This window comes from Pelodiscus sinensis, chromosome 11, assembly GCF_052426305.1.
Source record: "Pelodiscus sinensis isolate ZL-2025 chromosome 11, ASM5242630v1, whole genome shotgun sequence".
Taxonomy (NCBI): domain Eukaryota; kingdom Metazoa; phylum Chordata; order Testudines; family Trionychidae; genus Pelodiscus; species Pelodiscus sinensis.
The window spans coordinates 13,934,714-13,955,573 of record NC_143062.1 but is presented as its reverse complement, the minus strand read 5'-3'; the positions used below and the strand labels follow the sequence as shown (position 1 = coordinate 13,955,573).

General features: G+C 42.2%; 1 protein-coding gene across 18 annotated transcripts in view; it reads right to left on the bottom strand.

The window, feature by feature from the left end:
- LOC102448489 (plasma membrane calcium-transporting ATPase 2) overlaps positions 1-20,860 on the bottom strand; it is an 857,866-nt gene that overhangs the window by 213,152 nt on the left and 623,854 nt on the right. For all 18 annotated transcript variants that reach the window (XR_012906525.2, XR_012906526.2, XM_075939331.2 and 15 more), the window contains 2 exons: positions 13,327-13,584; positions 10,037-10,162 (listed from right to left, as the gene is read on the bottom strand). Coding sequence is in view for 16 of the 18 variants with exons in the window: in XM_075939331.2 (XP_075795446.1) it covers positions 10,037-10,162; positions 13,327-13,584 (384 nt within the window). In the remaining 2 variants the exon portion in view is untranslated. The remainder of the gene's footprint in view (positions 1-10,036; positions 10,163-13,326; positions 13,585-20,860) is intronic.

Below are 20,860 nucleotides of genomic sequence, written 5' to 3'. Positions count from 1 at the left end.
TGGTAAACCTCATCCCACGAGGCATAACGGGGCAGTCGACAAATGCCTTTGATGTCGACCGTGGAGCGTCCAGACTAGCGCGCTGAGCCGACAAAAAGCTTATCGGCTCAGCGCGGCAGCCATTTTAATTTAAATGAAGCAGCAATTATTTAAATCACCGCTTCATTTGGGTATGTCTAGTAAACTAATCTACATGGCTCTGGTGACAGAGCCATGTAGTCTAGACAAACCCTATTAGAGCAGCTTGAATAAACAGGGCATAAACATGTACTTCATATTTTAAAGCAGCGTTTCCCAAAATATGGGCCATGGTACTGGGCTGCGGGAAGAAATACCGGGCCTCACCGTGGCTACCGGGAGGGGAGTGGGGCGGGGAACTGGCCGCCGGGAAGCAGGGTTGAGGGCAGCGGGGCTGTCCAGTGGATATCGGGGGGGGTGCAGGCGACTGGCGGAAGCAGAGTTGGGGGCAGCGGGGCTGTCCAGTGGATATCGGGGGGGGTGCAGGCGACTGGCGGAAGCAGAGTTGGGGGCAGCGGGGCTGTCCAGTGGATACCGGGGGGGGTGCAGGCGACTGGCGGAAGCAGAGTTGGGGGCAGCAGGGCTGTCCAGTGGAGATTGGGGGGGGAGGGATAGAAGCAGGGCTGGATGGGGAGCGGAGGGGCTGGATGAGGGAGATCGGGAGTAGAAGCAGGGGTACAAAACTGGACACCTGGCAACCCTAGCCCTCCTTGCACCCTCCCTCCTAGCCAGATACCCTACCCCAATCTGTTCCTGCTCCCGCCTCCTGGAGTGCCCATGCGGCACTGGGTCCCCCAAGCACCGGCCCAGGCTGGGCAGAGGATGCAGCTGGGTGAAACACTCTTTTTTTTTATATTATATTTTTGGGCTGCAAAAAACAGTACTGAAAAAAATGGGTTCCAACTAAAATAAAAAGATTGGGAAACCCTGGTCTAGCCAGCTTTCTATCCATCTCACAGTCCATTTATCCAATCCATATTCCCTTAACTTGCTGGCAAGAATATTGTGGGTGAGCATATCAAAAGCTTTGCTAAGGCTGGCACTGGGGGCTTTGGGAGGACCAGAAACAACTTATTTGAATATGCATCATTTGTTTAATGAATATGCAAATATGCAAATGAATGTTACCAGTCTTTCAAAAGCTTGTGAATGGATTTACTGGTCCCCGCGTCAAAAAGTTTGGGAACCCCTGTTTTAGAGAGTTTGTTTGTTCAAGAACTCCTAAATGGTAAGAGTGAGGACCACAAAGTTTGGTATTCAGCTTTCTCATCATAATTTAAAACAAGGTAAGTATTTGATTGTGCCAAGACAATGGGATTTACCTGGACTAAGACTGTTTCTCATAAAACACAAAGGAAGGAGTTTACTAGCAGACATAGTTGTATGGCAGAATGACCACAGGGAGGTGGGTGCACCGTAAGAAGAGTGGCCAGCTGGTTGCAGGGCTCTGAATGTTACCAGCCACTGTGCATTGGTAAGGTTCCCATGCTGCTGGGCAGCATGGCTTTTCTTTGCTCCAGTCACCCCCAGGAACCTGGTACCTAAGCAGTGCGGCCCCTGCCACCCCACCATGCCCCAGGAAGCTGCACATCCTCCACTTGACCCAGCTATCCCTAAGGATCGGCCAATCTCCTGCACCCCTCACCTTACCCTGAGTCCCCCAATTCCCTACCCTAATTCCTGCACCCCCAGATCCCTGCTCCGAGACCCTCTTCAAAACCCCTCCCCCAACCCTGAGTCCTGTACTCTCCACATTCCCAGCCCTCTGTCTGGAATCCCTCCTTGATAACCCAACACTGGCAGGGACTATGATAGTAGTATATGTTAAAGCCTTCACTGAACTAACCTTTTAGTCAGAGAGTTACTGGCTAACACGTCAATGTGATTCTGTGTGTAGTTTTTCAAAGGTAACACAGTAGGGACTTAGTTTTACCCAAGACTGTGAAGCATTAGCCCTCTTCCAAAAAAAAAATTCTCTTACAATGACTATTAGAAATAGAACGGACTACTTTCAATTCATCAGTACTGAAATAGTGTTGGCAAGCAGAACTGGTTGGAACATTTCTAGCAAAACATTAAAACTGAAATATTTTTGGAGACATATTGATTTCAGTGAAGGTATTGCCGAGAAGGTTTCTGAAGTCCTGGGGGTATTATCAGGTCACTTCCACAGCTAGGTTTTTATTTAGGAGTCTAACAATTAAAACAGAATGGAATGCCATTGTGCTACTGTGCTTCTGCATTACCATTGATGCCAATTTTACTAAAGCTTAATTATTCAGTAAATGTTTAGAGAAGTCATGGTAGGGGTGTAGTTAAACAAGAATCAACCTGAAACTTCATGCAAAACAGAATCTTTTCTGAAGTTCAAAAATGTTTACACTTTTAAAAAATGTGTTCTAAATTCATGCAGTTGTTTTTTATTGGAAAATAAAGGTTATTCTTTATAGATCACGGTCTCAGAAACCTTGCAAGAAAGCCGTATTCATAAGTTTTCATGCTTAGTTTCACAGACTTAAGAGGATCATAAATATCCTTACTTCTAGTTACCAGTCTGAACTAAATCTTGCCAAAGCTTTTAGATTTACCCTTTATGGCATTCTAGGAAGTCTGGATACTATTTTTAAAAGTGAATGTAAAGCTTAAAGGGATATTTTTGCATAGGTTCGGTAAATTGCCTCTAACTAGTAACTTTTGAAGAGCTCTTAAATATCTACAGCTAGACAAAAGCGCTCATTCTTCTTTTACTTCACACTAGTATCAATAAGTTTTGATTAATATAAATCAATTTGAGAAAAGATTCTGATTCTAAAGCTTTATTAGCTTTATAAGCATGTACTTGGAACTATGGAAAGACATTTTTTGGACAATAGTGTAACTATTAATATATGAAAGAGCATCCAGAATACAATATCAGAGAATGAAATTTGTTAAATATGAAGAAATTGGCATGAAGAAGCAAGTGAAAAATTACATCCCATTTTTACAGCTCAAAGTAACTCCAAAATTGTGGAGGACACATATTCCCCATTTGTAAATCAAGATAAGTAGGTTTGCCCCTTCCCTACAACTACTAAGATATAAGGGTAGTTGATGTTAACAAACAAATATTTATCAAAAATCCTTTTGTAGAAGAAAAAGAACTTTCTGTCGAAATCATCTACTTGTAATTTCAGTATAACCAAAATCATGTGGGGCTTTTAAGGTTGCACGCTTTGCTCTGACCGTTTCTACTTTGCAAGAACCCCAGAATGGAATATTTACTGGCAGGGAATTGAGACAAAATCTGAGTTGTTTTTCTTGAGGCAGTTAGTGACCTGATTTCTTAATCCAGCTTTATTTTTTATTTTCAGTAACTTAGAAAAAATCATACCCAGAAAATTTGTTTTCTTTGCTCTTCAATAAACTGACTTCTTTGTTTTGTACCCTTTTTGTTTGCCTTGATACAAATGTGCAAAAAGGGAGACACTAAATTCAGATAGAACAATGTTGAGTTGTTACCAATTCAATCATTACTTACATAAAATTAGAATTAGATTAATTCTGCTCTTCTATGCAACTGTTCCATATTTGTAACTAACTGCAAACACTGGGACAAGATAAGTGACACTGAGTCTTAAAATAAGTACAGAAAATTAGCAGCTACTTATCACACAGTACATCAGAACATTAATGTGTATAACCGTGAGTCTCAGAGGAGTAGCTGTGTTAGTTTGTAACTTAAAAAAAAACCTAAAAAACAACAATGGTCCTGTAGTGCCTTAGGGCATATCTACATTGCAGGGCTAAAATCGAGTTAAGCTACGCAACTTGAGCTATGTCGAGGAGGAAACGTAGGGTAGTGGTGGTTGGAGACTCTCTTCTGAGGGGAACGGAGGCACCCATCTGTCGCCCTGACAGTTTATCTCGAGAGGTATGCTGTCTGCCAGGGGCCCGTATCCGAGATGTTACGGAGGCATTGTCGAGGATTATTCGGCCCTCTGACTACTACCCCATGCTACTTATCCACGTGGGCACAAATGATACTGCCAGGTGTGACACTGAGTGGATCAAGTGTGACTACAGGGCCTTGGGAGTACGGGTGAAGGAGTTTGGAGCACAGGTGGTATTCTCTTCTATCCTTCCTGTCAAAGGTAGGGGCCCGGGCAGAGAGAGATGCGTCCTGGAGGTGAATGCCTGGCTGCGACGATGGTGTCACCAGGAGGGATTCGGCTTCCTTGATCACGGGGTGCTCTTCCAGGAAGGACTGCTTGGTGGAGATGGAGTTCACCTTTCCAGGAGTGGGAAGGCCTTGTTTGGACACAGACTGGCTAACCTTGTGAGGAGGGCTTTAAACTAGGTTCGACGGGGGCAGGTGAGCAAAGCCCACAGGTAAGTGCTGAATGTGCGGGACTGGGAGATGGGTTGGAAATGCGGGGGACTACGGCCTATAATGGCAAGGAGAAAGGAGGGTCAGGACACAACAGGGAGGCAAGATCAAATCAGTATCTTAGATGCCTATATACAAATGCGAGAAGTATGGGTAATAAGCAGGAAGAACTGGAATTGCTAACCAATAAATACAACTATGATATCATTGGTATTACAGAAACCTGGTGGGATGGGACGCATGATTGGAATGTTGGTATGGAAGGGTACGGCTTGCTCAGGAAGGACAGACAGGGAAAAAAGGGAGGAGGGGTTGCCTTGTATATTAAAATGTACACACTTGGACTGAAGTGGAGATGAACGTAGGAGATAGCTGTGTAGAGAGTCTCTGGGTTAAGCTAAAAGGGGTAAAAAACAAGGGTGATATCATGCTAGGAGTCTACTACAGGCCACCTAGCCAGGTGGAAGAGGTGGATGAGGCCTTTTTTAAACAATTAACAAAACTATCCAAAGCCCAAGATTTGGTGGTGATGGGGGACTTCAACTATCCAGACATATGTTGGGAAACTAACACAGCGAGGCACAGGCTATCCAATAAGTTTCTGGACTGCATTGGAGACAACTTTCTGTTTCAGAAGGTTGAAAAAGCTACCAGAGGAGAAGCTGTTCTGGATTTGGTTTTAACAAATAGGGAGGAACTAGTTGAGAACTTGAAAGTGGAAGACAGTATAGGGGACAGTGATCACGAAATAATAGAGTTCATGATCTTAAGGAAAGGTAGAAGGGAGACCAGCACAATTGAGGTAATGGATTTCAGGAAGGCAGATTTTGATAAGCTCAGAGAACTTGTAGGTAATGTCCCATGGGAAGCAAGACTGAAGGGAAAAACAACTGAGGAGAGTTGGAAGTATTTCAAAGGGACGTTGTTAAGGGCCCAAAAGCAAACAATTCTGCTGTGTAGGAAAGATAGAAAATATGGCAAAAGACCAGCTTGGCTTAACAAGGAGATCTTGCATGATCTCAAAATAAAAAAGGAGTCATATAAAAAATGGAAACTAGGACAACTAACAAAGGATGAATATAGGCAAGCAACATGGGAATGCAGGGGCAAGATTAGAAAGGCAAAGGCACAAAATGAGATCAAACTAGCTACAGGCATAAAGGGAAACAAGAAGACCTTTTATAAATACATTAAAAGCAAGAGGAAGACCAAGGACAGGGTAGGCCCACTGCTTAGTGAGGAGGGAGAAGCAGTAACAGGGAACTTGGAAATGGCGGAGATGCTCAATGACTTCACCGAGAAGTCTGGAGGTGTGCCTAACGTAGTGAATACAAGCAGAGAGAGGGTAAGTTTAGAAGATAGGATACACAAAGAACAAGTTAAAAATCACTTAGGAAAGTTAGATGTCAGCAAGTCACCAGGTCCTGATGAAATGCATCCCAGGATACTCAAGGAGCTGATAGAGGAGGTATCTGAGCCTTTAGCTATGATCTTTGAAAAATCATGGCAGACAGGGGAGATTCCAGAAGACTGGAAAAGGGCAAATATTGTGCCCATCTATAAAAAGGGGAATAAGAACAACCCAGGAAACTACAGACCGGTCAGTTTAATGTCTGTCCCGGGGAAGATAATGGAGCAGGTAATTAAGGAAATCATATGCAAACACTTGGAAGGTAATAAAGTGATAGGGAATAGCCAGCATGGGTTTGTGAAGAACAAGTCATGCCAAACTAATCTGATAGCTTTCTTTGATAAGATAACGAGCCTTGTGGATAAGGGAGAAGCGGTGGATGTCATATACCTAGACTTTAGTAAGGCATTTGATACGGTCTCGCATGATATTCTTATTGATAAACTAGGCAAATATAACTTAGATAGGGCCACGATAAGGTGGGTGCATAATTGGCTGGATAACCGTAGTCAGAGAGTTGTTGTTAACGGTGCTAAATCCTGCTGGAAAGGGATAACAAGTGGAGTTCCGCAAGGGTCTGTTTTGGGACCCGTACTGTTCAATATCTTCATCAATGATGTAGATATTGGGATAGAGAGTACGCTTATTAAGTTTGCAGATGATACCAAACTGGGTGGGGTTGCAACTTCTTTGGAGGATAGGGACATAATTCAAAATGACCTTAGCAAGTTAGAGAAATGGTCAGAGGTAAACAGGATGAAGTTTAATAAAGAGAAATGCAAAGTGCTCCACTTAAGAAAGGAACAATCAGTTCCATACATACAAGATGGGAAGCTGAAGCAAAATGCAGGACAATGTAGCACTTTAAAGACTAACAAGATGGTTTATTAGATGATGAGCTTTCGTGGGCCAGACCCACTTCCTCAGATCAAATAGTGGAAGAAAGTAGTCACAACCATATATACCAAAGGATACAATTAAAAAAAATGAACAAATATGAAAAGGACAAATCACATTGCAGAACAGAAGGGGGATGCGGGGGGGGGAGGGGGAGGAAGGAAGGTAAGTGTCTGTGAATTGATGATATTAAAGGTAGGGAGAGTGGGATGTTTGTGAGTTAATGGTATTACAGGTGATAATTGGGGAAACTGTCTTGGTAATGGGTGAGATAGTTCAAATTCTTGTTAAGTCCTTGTTGGCAAGTGTCGAATTTTAACATGAATGACAGTTCAGAGGATTCCCTTTCAAGTGCAGATGTAAAAGGTCTTTGTAGCAGAATGCAGGTGGCTAAGTCATTTAGAGAGTGTCCTTTCTGGTTAAAGTGGCAAGAAACTGTTTTCTCTTTGTGATCTTGTCTGATATCTGTTTTGTGGGCATTAATCCTTTGGCGAAGTGTCTGAGATGTTTGTCCAATGTACATAGCAGACGGACACTTTCGGCACATGATAGCATAGATTATATTTCTGGATGCGCAGGAATATGTGTTCTTGATCTTATAACTCACTTGGTTAGGTCCAATAATGGTATCAGCAGAATGAATATGTGGACAAAGCTGGCAACGGGGTTTGTTGCAAGGGAAGGTACCTTCCTTCCTCCCCCTACCCCCCCCCGCATCCCCCTTCTGTTCTGCAATGTGATTTGTCCTTTTCATATTTGTTCATTTTTTTTAATTGTATCCTTTGGTATATATGGTTGTGACTACTTTCTTCCACTATTTGATCTGAGGAAGTGGGTCTGGCCCACGAAAGCTCATCATCTAATAAACCATCTTGTTAGTCTTTAAAGTGCTACATTTTCCTGCATTTTGCTTCAACTACCCCAGACTAACACGGCTACATTTCTATCAAGATGGAAAGCGACTGTCTAGGAAGGAGCATGGCGGCAAGGGATCTAGGGGTCATAGTGGACCACAAGTTGAATATGAGTCAACAGTGTGATGCTGTTGCAAAAAAAGCAAATATGATTCTAGGTTTTATCAACAGGTGTGTTGTAAGCAAAACTCGTGAAGTCATTCTGCCGCTCTACTCTGCACTAGTTAGGCCTCAGCTGGAGTACTGTGTCCAGTTCTGGGTGCCACATTTCAAGAAAGATGTGGAGAAATTGGAAAGGGTACAGAGAAGAGCGACAAGAATGATTAAAGGTTTAGAGAACATGACCTATGAAGCCAGGCTTCATGAACTGGGCTTGTTTAGTTTGGAAAAAAGAAGATTAAGGGGGGACATGATAGCGGTTTTCAAATATCTAAAAGGGTGTCACAAGGAGGAAGGCGAAAATTTGTTCCTCTTGGTTTCTGAGGACAGGACAAGGAGTAATGGGCTTAAAGTGCAGCAGGGGAGGTTTAGATTGGACATTAGGAAAAAATTCCTAACTGTCAGGGTGGTCAAATATTGGAATAAATTGCCAAGGGAGGTGGTGGAATCTCCCTTTCTGGAGATATTTAAGAACAGGTTAGATAGACATCTGTCAGGGATGGTGTAGACGGAGCTTGGTCCTGCCTTGAGGGCGGGGGGCTAGACTCGATGACCTCTCGAGGTCCCTTCCAGTCCTAATATTCTATGATTCTATGATTCTATGAAATAGCTTAATTCGGCTTTTGGCGATGTCTACACAGCAGGAAGTCAAAGGAAGAACACTCTTCCTTCGATGTCCCTTATGCATCGTGAAATGAGGGTTATAGGAATCAGAGTAAGAAGTCCTCCTGCTCACCATTTTTTCAAAATAATGGCTTGTAGTGTAGACATGCTGTTTGTTATTTCGGAATAACAACAGATATTCTGAAATAATGCTGCGGTGTAGGCATAGCCTTAGAGACTAACCCAAATATATAAATAGTATTATGAACTTTTGTGGGCACAACCCACTTCTTCAGATGACCAATATGGAGCAAGTGGCAAAGAGTTTGAATTATAAAGCAGAAAAAGAGGGTAGAGGGAAAGGAGAAATCCCTTTCAATTACAGTGTCCATGCTAAAGGAGGCTAATAGAGTTGTTTTGTAAGAGAATAGCCACATTTAAATCCATTAGTGGGTGCCTAGGCAAATTAAAATGTTCCCCAACAGGTTTCTCTGTATGTTACTCTTTAGACCAGGGGTTGGCAACCTTTTCAAACCACAGAGCCAAACTACATCAAAATTCAAAACAAGTAGTCAACAAAGAGCCTATGACAGACCACAGCCTGCAAACTGCAAAGCTCTTATAGAAGACAGCCATATTGGGAGGTGGGTTAATGCCTTCTTGTTTCCCAATTAGCCTCACCTGAACACAACCCAGCAGCCAGGGTAGAAAATAGAGGCCTAATTAGGAGTCAGCCCACATAAGGGGTTAATTCAGCACCTCTTGCCAATTAAGGCCCCCGGGTCCCTATAAAGGGATTCCTTTCAGGCAGCAGGGGGGAGAGTTCTGGAAGCAGAGCAGAGCAGAGAAGAGCAAAGCAAAGCAAAGCAAAGCAAGGAAGTGCTGAACCCCAAGGACTGGCCTGTAATGAGAATGACTCGGTAAGCGGGGACCCATGCCTCTAGGGAAGTCCCAGGGCAACGAAGGGGAGCAGACTGCCGCAGATCGCACCCTCCTTGGGGAAGTGCTTGACCGGTTGTGGGGGTGGGTAGGTCGAGTGCCCAGCAGTGAGAGTGTGAGAGCCCTGAGGGCCTCAGCTTGGCCGAGGGCCTCAGCCAAGATGTCACCGGATGATGACGTAGAGGCTTATCTCCTTGTGTTCAAGAGGACTGCACAGCGGGAGGCCTTGCCAGAGGAACAATGGGCCAGAATCCTTGACCGGTTTCTTAGTGGAGAAGCTCAGCGAGCCTATTACGCCTTACCGATGGAACACGCAAGTGTTTATCCCTGACTCAAAGAAGAAATATTCGCCCAACTGGGGGCAACCATGGCTGCCTGGGTCCAGAAGTATCATGCGTGGAAGAACCAAGAAGAAAAGCCTTCAAGACCCCAGCTGTTCAAATTAATCTACATCACTCGGAAGTGACTGAACCCCAATATCCGCAATGCAGAGAAGATCATGGAGACCCTGGTTATTGACCAGTTCGTACAGAAACTGCCACCGGACCTTTGGGCATGGGTGAGCCAGCATGACCCCACCACCTACGATGAGACGGTTGCACTGACAGATTAATAGTATTTCTAAAATTACGGACAACTTTTCAACAACAAAAAAGGGGGGGAGGGAAAAAGAGCATCAAAAGTTTGATGTGCATAAACGACAGAAAAAATAAAAAACAGACTCACCCGATAGCAGCATAGGGTCCTTGTCAACAGATTTGCGGACTTGGTCTGACTCTCCAGTTAAAGAACTTTCATCAATTTTAAGGTCATTTCCTTGAATGAAAATCCCATCAGAAGGCAGGAGATCACCTATTAATTAAGGTCAAGGTAAAATAAACCAGAGGGCCTTAGTAAGGTATGTGTGTGGATTGGGAGCATTTCTATAACATAATTAATCTTATAAAATGTTACTTAAAACTCAACAATTAAAATAGCCATTTAATTAAGCCAGTATCTCTCAATTTTTCCAGACTACTGTATCACTTTCAGGAGTCTAATTTGTCTTGTATATCCCAAAGTTTCACGTCACTTGAAAACTACTTACTTACAAAATCAACATATACATAAGACATGGTCTGTATGAAATTTTAGTTTGTACTGACTATGCTAGTGCTTTTCATGTAGCATGTTGCAAAACTAGGCAAATATATAGATAAGATGATATACCCCCTGGAATCCCTCTGCACACCCCCAGGAGTACGCGTACCTCTGGTTCAGAGCCACTGAACTGAACAACTCATGGAAGGGTACACATTACAACAGTTTATGTTGTATGTACAGTTTATGTATCCCCTATATTCCTGGTTTTCCCAAGCCCAATAGACAGCCTGTGGAAGGGAGGGCCAAGAATTTAGTTCAGTGCTATCTCAGAAAGAAGAGAACTCCTAACATGGCAATGTTCAAATCACACTGAAGACAAGTTTCACCTTTTTAGAATGTGAAGTTTCCTATCCCAGATACAAGTTAGCAGCTGTGAGAAGATCAAAGGGAGATGGGCACTGACAGGGCTTATGGGATTTTTCACTAAGTAGCATTGGCTGACAGGGCTGACAAGTATTGTGCCCCTTCTGTGACACATAAGCACTAGACAGACCTATCATGAATTCCCACAGCCCAACTACATTTTCATTTTCTAGGTTGCAGACATGGTCTTGCTACTCCTCCTCCTACCCGGAGGACCATTTTTGCAGGCAGCTAAACAACCACTTACAGCCTCCCCCTCTTGCTGCACCCTCTGCAGTATCCAAGAGAGGAAGCAGTAGTTGGCAAGGAAAATTTCAGACAAAACATTTCAAACTCTTCCATAGAATCTTTAAGGATAGTAAGTCCATGCTCTAATAATAGAATATAGCAGTAGGGATAAATTACCAACCACCTGATCAGGATCATGATAGTGACTGTGAAATGCTAAGGAAGATTAGAGAGGCTATCAATTTAAAAAAATCCTCAATAATAATTAAGGATTTCAAAGATCCCTATATTGACTGGGTACATGTTACCTCAGCTTTTTGGAGCAGCTACTTCTGGAACCCACAAGAGATGGGGCAATTCTTGATTTACTTCTAAGTGGAGCACAGGATCATAATATAATTAAATTTAACATTCCTATGGTGGGGAAAATACCCAATGCTGTGGCATTTAATTTCAGAAAGAGAAATGATACAAAAATGAGGTTAGTTCAACAGAAATAAAAACATAAAATCCCTATAAGTTGCATAGAAACTTTCCAAAGGCACCGTAATAGAGGCTCAATTTAAATGTATACCCTAAATAAAAAAACACAGTAAGAGAACCAAAAAATTGCCACAATGGCTTAAAAACCAAGTAAAAGCAATAGTGAGATATAAAAGGGCATCATTTAAAAAGCGGAAGTTAAATCTTAGTGAGGAAAATAGAAAGGAGCATAAGCGCTGTCAAATGAAGTGTAAAAATATAATAAGGAAAGCCAAAAAGGAGTTTGAAGACCAGCTAGCCAAAAATCAAAAAGTAATAGCAAATGTCTTATAAGTACATCAGAAGCAGGAAGCCTGCTAAAAAACTTTTGGGGCCACTGGATGATCGAGATGGTAATGGAACACTCAAAGAAAATAAGATAATTGTGAAGAAACTAAATGAATTCTTTGCATCAGTCTCCATGGCTGAGAACAATAGGGAGATTCCCAACCCTGAGTCATTTATTTAGGTCTAAAGAATTGTCCCAGATCAAGGTATCATTAGAGGAGTTCTGGAACAAATTGAACAGTAAACAGTAAACGAAACACTAACAAATCACCAGGACTAGATGGCATTCACCTAAGAGTTCTGAAGGAGCTCAAATGTCAAATTGAGGAGATATTAGCTGTGATTTGTAACTTATCCTTTAAATCACCATGTGATTTAATGTACCATGTGACTGGAATATAGCTAATGTGACACCAATTTTCTAAAAAGGCTGTAAAGGTGATCATAGTTCCCTCTAAGGTACGCGTCTGCACGGGCACACACCAACAATTTGACTCTTGCCCACCTCTTTAGCATGGCAGTGATTACTCAGCTGCTCTGAGGTGAGGTCTTGTCATAGGTGGCTGCCCCACCCCAGGAACAGCTGAGTAGCAACTATGTGGCCCCAGCTTCAGCCCTTCCCCAGGGCTGGAGCTGTTGCCAGGGTGGGTTGCATGGCGGCTGCTAGAGCTGGAGCCTGGGCCATGGTACTAAAAATAGCATCACGGCCCTGGCCCAGGAGCAGCTGCACTCTGGCCCTGGCTCTAGTCCCAGCACATGGGGCAGCTCCCCACCACAGGGCTGCGCCCTGTGTGCCAGGACTGGTGCCAGGGTTGCAGAGCTATTTTTAGTGCCACGGTCCCAGCCTCAGCCACCACGCAGCTCCAGCCCCAGCAGCTCTCAGGGCTGGGCTGCATAGCAGGTGTCTGTCCTGTGTGCCGGGACTGGACCTGGGGCTGCAGTGCTATATTTAATACCATGGCCCCAGCCCTAGAAGCCACCACACAGCCTTAGCCCCAGCTGCTCCTGCATGGTGGGCGGCTGCCTCATGTGCCAGGATTGGAGCTGGGCCATGGTGCAGCTGCTTCTGGGATGGGGCCAGGGTACTAAAAATAGCACCACAGCCCCAGCTCCAGCCCTGGCACACAGGGAAGCCACCTGCCATGCTACCCCACCGCAGCACCAAGAAGCTTGGGGGGCTAAGGGGTGCAGTTGTCAGGAAGGAATAAAGGAAGGGGAGGGGCAAGGGGAGAACTAAGGAGAAGGTGGGGGTGAGGAGCAGAAGGGGCTTGTGCTGAGAGGAGAGGAGGGGGCCATGGCAGGAGAAGAAAGGGGCAGTGTGGAGAAGAGGCAAATGCTAGGGGGCCAAGAGGAGACAATGAGGGGAAAGGGCAGGAGGAGCAGGGTGGGGGAGGGGTGGGGAAGGTGTCAGATTTTCCCAGAGCTGCTAAGACCCAGAAAGTAGTTGTGAAAATGTACCTGGGGAAACTTACCATATTTAACCTGTGCGATGTCACCAACTACTATCTCTGCCACTGGGATCTGAATAACTTGTGCCCCTCGGACCACCGTAAATTTCTGTTCCTGCTCAATACGACTTTGAAGCCCACGAAACTGCTTCTCCTTGCTCCAGTCATTAAAGGCTGTGACGAGTACAACACAAATAACAGAGAGTAGAATAGCAGCACCTTCAATCCATCCAGCTTCTGCCTCACCTTCATCTTCAGCTCCTCCTGATGCAGCAGCACAACCTAGAAAAACAAAGGCAGAGGTAGCCATAAAAATAAGGATTGTTTATCCAAAGCAAATTTAGACTGATGTTTAACAAGTTATAACAATGAATTAAAAACAGTTAAAGAATCAATGGATATATTCTCTCCTTAAAAAACAATCTGAAATACAGAGAGTAGACGTGGTAGAAAAGCCAAACTTTGAGAATACAGACAAGAAGAAATTCAGGAGCAAATAATGGGGGGAAATAGGAGGAATGTTGATCAGAATATTTAGCTAATGTTTCTTCATGGATGTGTACATCTTGGGAAAACAGAAATTAAAGAGTTGGAAGAAAAACAGCATCAATACTAAAAATTATATGTGGATCAGATTTTCCCAGAGATGGCGAGAATTTATACAGTGTGTCCTCCAGGCATGCAATTGTGAATAATAAAATGTAATGGGAGCAAAGAGATGAAATTAAGAAAATTTTAAGGAAATTAAGAATTTTTATCAGAAAAACCAGTGAATTCCATATATAATTCAATACTCTGCATTTATCTTTTTTTTTTTTTACAAAATCCCAGTTATGAAAACATGAGATGTACCAGATATTTACTAAAATACTTAATTTCACTAATGATAATTTGTTTAAAACATTAAAAATATGGACATGATTGCACCAAACTTACATTTTAAATTTATTTACATCTCTGACATACACACTGAAATGTTAAAATAGTTACAAAAGATGAAGTTAGGAACAATATGCACATTTGCATTGAAAAAAGTAAAGAACTGAATATGTAACTTGATAGTTTTTTGTTTATTCATAGAACTTTATGACAAAATATTTAATACATCTTTGCACTCTTATTGAGACATCTAACCTGAAAGTGTTTGCCCCAACTGGCCTTATTATGAGAAAATATGTTCTATGAACATAAATAATTAGAAAATTTCATTAAAAAAATTGAAATAGAAATTTCATAGAAAATTGAAATTTCATTGAAAATTCACTAAAAATATAATTAGGTTCATGAAAAAAGTTAGATATAGGTTCTACCTCCCTAAATGAGGACTCTCTGGTCCAGCAACATCTGTAGGACCATGGATGTTCATGAATTAGAGAGCCCCAGGCCAGGAGTTCAGTGGCAGTAGGCTGGCATCCAGCAGCCCCAGCAATGGCTGGGAGACTGTGGCAGCCCCAGCTGGGTAGCTCATGGTAGCTATCCTGGGGGCTGGCTAGACCAGAGGCAGGGGGCTGGTTGGATCAGAAGTAGAGCCAGTGGCAGAGAGAGTCGGCAGACTTGGTAGGGGCTGGTGGCAGGGGACCTTCCATGGTCTGGCAAATTCCTTTGTTCGGGACTGATCAGTTCCCCAGTGTGCCAGACCAGGGAGGTCCAACCTGTACAAGAAAACTATATTGGAACACTAAAACAATCTCTCCAGCTTAACAATTATTATAATTAGTACTTCTTTATAAACAAGCAAATTATGGCTTTAATAGAATAGTGGATATATCATAAATATTTAAAATAAAATAATATTAACAGTTTCTACTCATCTTTGCACTTTTTTCTGCTAAGGACATCCCAAAGTACTTTATAATTTGTCGATAATTGATCCTCCCAAGAGCAAAATGCAACGGATTTGAATAGTTTTCCCAGGCTGTATTCAGAAAAGGGGGCTAATTTCTCTCATACATAATTCTGCTTCTTAAGTGATCAAGTCAAACAGTAGGTGGCTTCCAAAATCAGTCAGGATGTGTCTAAACTACATGGCTCTGTCAATGGAGCCATGTAGATGAGACAGGATGACAAAGGGAAAAGAAGCGGCGATTTAAATAATTGCCACTTCATTTAAATCAAAATGGCCACCACGCTGTGCCGATCAGCTGTTTGTTGGCACAGCGTGGCAGTCTAGATGGGGATCTGCCAACCCCAGAACCCGTCATCAGCAGATCCTTTATGCCTTGTGAAACAAGGCTTACAGGATCTGCTGACGAAGGGTTCTGGGGTTGGCAGATCCCCGTCTAGACTGCCGCGCTGTGCCGACAAACAGCTGATCAGCACAGCATGGCGGCCGTTTTGATTTAAATGAAGCGGCAATTCTTTAAATCGCCACTTCATTTCCCTTTGTCGAGTAAACTAATCTACATGGCTCCATCAACGGAGCCATGTAGTTTAGACATACCCCTAGTATGGTGAAGAAAAGCACACAGCCTCAATGATTATTCTGACACCTGATAAAACTGAAATAAAGGAGAGGTAGCTTCTTTCATTTGCAGGACACTTTGGCAAAACAGCCTCCTCAAACCAGTAGCAGAGGAGGGGCAGAAAGTCCTCATGAAACCAATTAAATGTACTAGACCTGGAAACAGTTTATCCATGCTCCAGTGGCCATACATTCAAGTAACTATTGGGAAATACTAGTCCCAACATGGATAAATGACCAGAGTTTTATTTTAATGGATTTATAAGAATGGCCACACTGGGCCAGACCAAAGGTCCATCTAGCCCTGTATCCTGTCTACTGACAGTGGCCAATGCCAGGAAATGCCCCAAAGGGAATGAACAGAACAGGTAATCATAAAGTGATCCCACCCTTGTCACCCATTCCCAACTTCTGACAAACAAAGGTTGGGGTCACCATTCCTACCCATCCTGGCTAATAAGCACTGATGGACCTATTCCCCATGAATTTATCTATTACTTTGCATTTATCAACATTAAAATTCATTAACCATTTTGTTGCCCAGTCACCTAGTTTTGTGGGATCCCTTTAAGCTCTTCATAGTTTGCTTGGTCTTGGAGCAGTTGGGTCAGGAGAAGCATTGTCTTCTTTTACCTGACAGACTTTGTCTCACCAAGAAGAGAACACAGATCGATGAAGGACCATGTTAGGGGAAGTTTTAGCTTCTTTTACCTGATGGTCTATGCTTAATCATCAAAGGACTTTTATTGACTGAGTTAAAAACTCCCCAATAGATGACAAGGGACAGTGATGCAGAAGGATGATGTGGACTGACGAGGGACTGGGTCAGGGGAAGCATTGGCTTCCTTTAATTGATGAACTATGCTTAATTGGTGGCCTTGATAATTTTTTTCTCTTTTCTCCTAATGGTTATTGCTGTTGTATTAAACTGGAAGGAAGATGACATAGGACAGGCCCACATCACTGGGCTCCTTCAACCCCATAGATTTATTATCTGTGATTACTTGAGAGAGATTTATCTTACCTAGTGGGTGGTCACCCCAAGATTTAATTAATATTGTCTTAAATGTTAACTCTACATCTCTTGTATCTGGGACAAGGCAGGTTACGTTTATAGATTGTTAACCTTGTTTGCTATTTACTTCCCTTACAACCTGCCCTTGACCTAGATTTCATGTATCTTAATTTATTAAATTTGACCTTGATTTTGATTTCAAACATTCACTAATAAATTGTTTCATCTGCAAATGTTGCCACCTCCCTGTTTACCCCTTTCTCCAGATCATTTTTTAGTATGTTAGGATAGGTCCCAATGTTGACCTCTGTGGGACACTACTAGTTTACCTCTGTATTCTTAAAGTTGACATTTATTCCTACGCATTGTTTCCTATCCTTTCACCAATTATCAGACCATGAGGGGACCTTCTCTCTTATTTCACTACAACTTACTTTACTTAAGAGCCTTTGGTGAGGTACCTTGTCAAAGGTTTTGTGGAAATCTAAATATACGATATCCATTGGCTCTCCCTTGTTCAAATGCTTGTTGACTCCCCCAAATAATTCTAGTAAGGCATGATTTCCCTTTACAGAAACCATGTTGACTTTTTCCCCAATAAATTATATTCATCTATGTGTCTGATAATTTTATTATTTAGTATAATTTAAACTATTTTGCTTGGTACTGTCATTAGATTTCCTGGTCTTTAAATGCCAGGATCACCTCTAGAGCCCTTTTCAAAGATTGTCTTCACATTAGCTATCTTCCAGTCATATGGTTCAGATGCTGATTTAAAGGATAGGTTACAAAGTACAGTTAGTAGTTCCGCAATTACACATTTAAATTCTTTTAGAGCTCTTGGGTGAATGCCATCTGGTCCCAGTGGCTTGTTACTGTTAAGTTTATCAGTTTGTCCCAAAACCTCTTCTAATGACATCTCAATATGGGACAATTCCTCAGATTTGTCACCTAAACTGAATAGCTCAGGTTTGGGAATCTCCCCAATATCCTCAGCCGTGAAAACTGATGCAAAGAATAAAACGTACCTTTCACTTTTTCTGAGTAAATTTACAAGTTCAGTTATTTAAATTTAAATATTAAATGGTAAATCATCAGTTGGCATCAGTTGCCAAGTGCAACTGATTTTTTTAACCATCTAAGGAACTGTGCCTATATAAAAATGGTAACAGTTGACAAAAGTTAATGAGGGAAAAATACCCACACAATCACCAAAAGACTGAACCTTAAAGCAGCTAAACACAGAAGAAGTCTGAATAAATGGAAATCTTACCAATGTGCCCTAATGGTAAAATTCTGAATCTGTCTGACCAACCAGTAAAGCAAATCTTAAATAGAGAGTCTTTCTTTGAGAATACCCAGAGCTCAAATTAGCAGATTCATTAGGCTCCCACTCTCAATGTTGAGCTATTACTTGATAGATTATTTTTGAAACAGTAAAGAGAAGCCAGGTGAGGCTTTACAGAACAAAATTAGTCCTTGAACTATATGCAGAAACATATTGGCATCTAATGTAGTCAATAGAACACAGATGACATTTAAACCACATGCAGACTATTACTATGTAAATAGACTACTGAACTCTGCTTTAGCCAACGTTAAAACAATTGTTTATGGCACTACAATGTTTGAGTTGGCTCTTTAAATCTATCAGCTTCAGCTTCACTGTAAAGAATAAGGTTTCTTCCAACTCAATGTCACTTCATCCAGCCACACGCAAGACAAGAATCATCTATCATCCAGGTTTGATGAGGACATGATGCATAGTTAAGTGTCATGAATATATTGTTCATATTACACTACCTCACTATCTCCCACACTAATCTCACATGCAGATTGAAAAAGGGAGAAGAAGTCAGAGAAGAAACAGCACAAAGGAAACGTTGTGAGGGCACCTAACCAAAACTACCTCCCGGGATCCAGCTGAGATGGTGGAAATGAACTAAAATTTATCAGAATCAACAAAAAACACATGCTCGTCATTAAAAGAAGAACACAGATCAATGTGATTAGAACAGCATTTCTACACCATGCCCCAGAAAAAAAAAAGGAACAGGGTGGGAAAATGCAAAGCCTCGAAGATGACAATAGAGCTCTTTTACCTATTTTTGGTCTGAATGAAGTCTGACTAAAACAACTGTCAGATTTAACACCATCCAAAATCATCCATCCCAACTCAAATTAGGATCCAAAGAAAGCCCACCAACCAATGGTACATCAGAAACTACAGAGAATCAAATGGTTGTGAAAGAGGGGTCCCAAGTTAATGTATAGGCACCCGCCCATCTCCTCCCCAAAGGCACCAGGCCTCTGCTCCCCACAGTTGCTGGGGCTACCCTCTGTTGGCCAGGCCTTCCCTCCACCGGCTGGCAAGGGCTTCCCTCTGCCATATGGCCAGGGCTCCCATCCATCACCAGAGTGATAGTTACTTGGCGTATTGTACCGTATTATTAATTTACTATGCATTGATTGGCTCAAAGAACAAAATTATTGAGAATTACTTTGGCCAAACATTTTATTTGTGAAAATAGGTTAGAAAAATTTCAGCTTCCTGGCAAACAGAGGAGAGGACCTGTCAAGAGACAAACTAAAGGATGCAAAAGAAAAACCACAGGACTGTGACTAGAAAACCCAGGAGAAGCAGAATGGTACTTCAGAAAAATAGAAAGGGATCACGAGTAATGAGGATAGAGCAAAGGCCTGAGATTGTCCAGACAGAGGTTATTAAAAATGATAAGTGCAATTTTAGTGGAAGGAAAAAAATGCAATTGAAAGTTGAGAAGATTTAGGAGGGAGGTGATAGAGAGGGACTCCTAACAATGACTGTAGCCAAGAGGGAGGACATGCCAGATGTTTCCCAGGAACCATGCAACATGAGGGCTAGGAAGCCTGCGATTTCCACGGTGCAATGCTGCCAACCGGACCGGCAATGGCAGGTGGACCGTGGTGCTGACAGGAGCCTTAGGATCCCCTTTCAAAACTAGACAGCTGGTCACCCTGCAAGGAGCTACCATTACTCAGAGTGCTAATATCAGATGCTAGCCCTACTGGTGAATAAATCAGTAAGCTTTCATTCTTTTTGGGTGGCGTTTTCAAATTTCATGTTTGAGGCCCAGCTAAGGAATATGACTTTGCGATAGAATTATTTAATCCATGTTTTAAAGTATGGGAGCTCTTATCTTTTTTTATGACAGTTTGATTGATCCAAAAATTATTTCTGGAGGTGTTATGAGATTTTTCTGGGGAACTTAAACTCAGCAAGGTGTCCCGAAATGTAAAAATAGACATGTGTAGGTGGCACACTTACTTAGAGGTACATGCTGTACATGGGGGCTCAGTTACGAATACAGATGTTCTCAAATTCCTTAATATAAAGCTTTCTCTGATTTGAAAATTACCATGCCTCAGCTTGAACTTAGATGAGTCCTAATTACAATTGTTATGCTAATCAAAACAGCTTTTTAAAAAAGCCTTCTGGAAAACTTCTAAAACATTCTGTTTAGTCAGACTGCTGCTAATGTCATATTCTGTATTTCTCATGCTTTGATTTATAACTCTAGAAACATCTGCATTTAAAGTGGTATCTGCAACTCTAATGTCATTTCCTATTATACTTAGTATTAAATGCTACAACAACTCACACACTGCTATGTGAGCATTTTTTTTTTTTTTTGGCCTTTTCTCTTTGTAGGTTCTTGCGAAGTTTAAAGAGAGGTTCAATAAAAGCTACCTAGATTGTTCTCCTATTAGTGAAATTGAGGTTTGTTGCCTGCTACCCTCCTTAAGACTTTTAATCTCTTATACCCCTATCCCCTTCCTCCATAACATCTCGCTCTCTCTTCTCCTTCCCACCACAGTACAAGCACGTTCTAGCCTTTTCTATTGCTCAGTTGTACTTCTCACTATTCCCCTTTCTTCTCTTAACCTCTTGAAATCTTAAAATGTTCTCCTTGGAGCAGGGGTGGAGTCACTCCAAGAATTTGGAAAGTGGTCAAGGGCTGCATTCTTACATATTAATGTGGGTGGTACAAGATCCAGGAGGGAGTTTGGGTGAAGGAGGAAATTGTGACTTGGATTAGGGG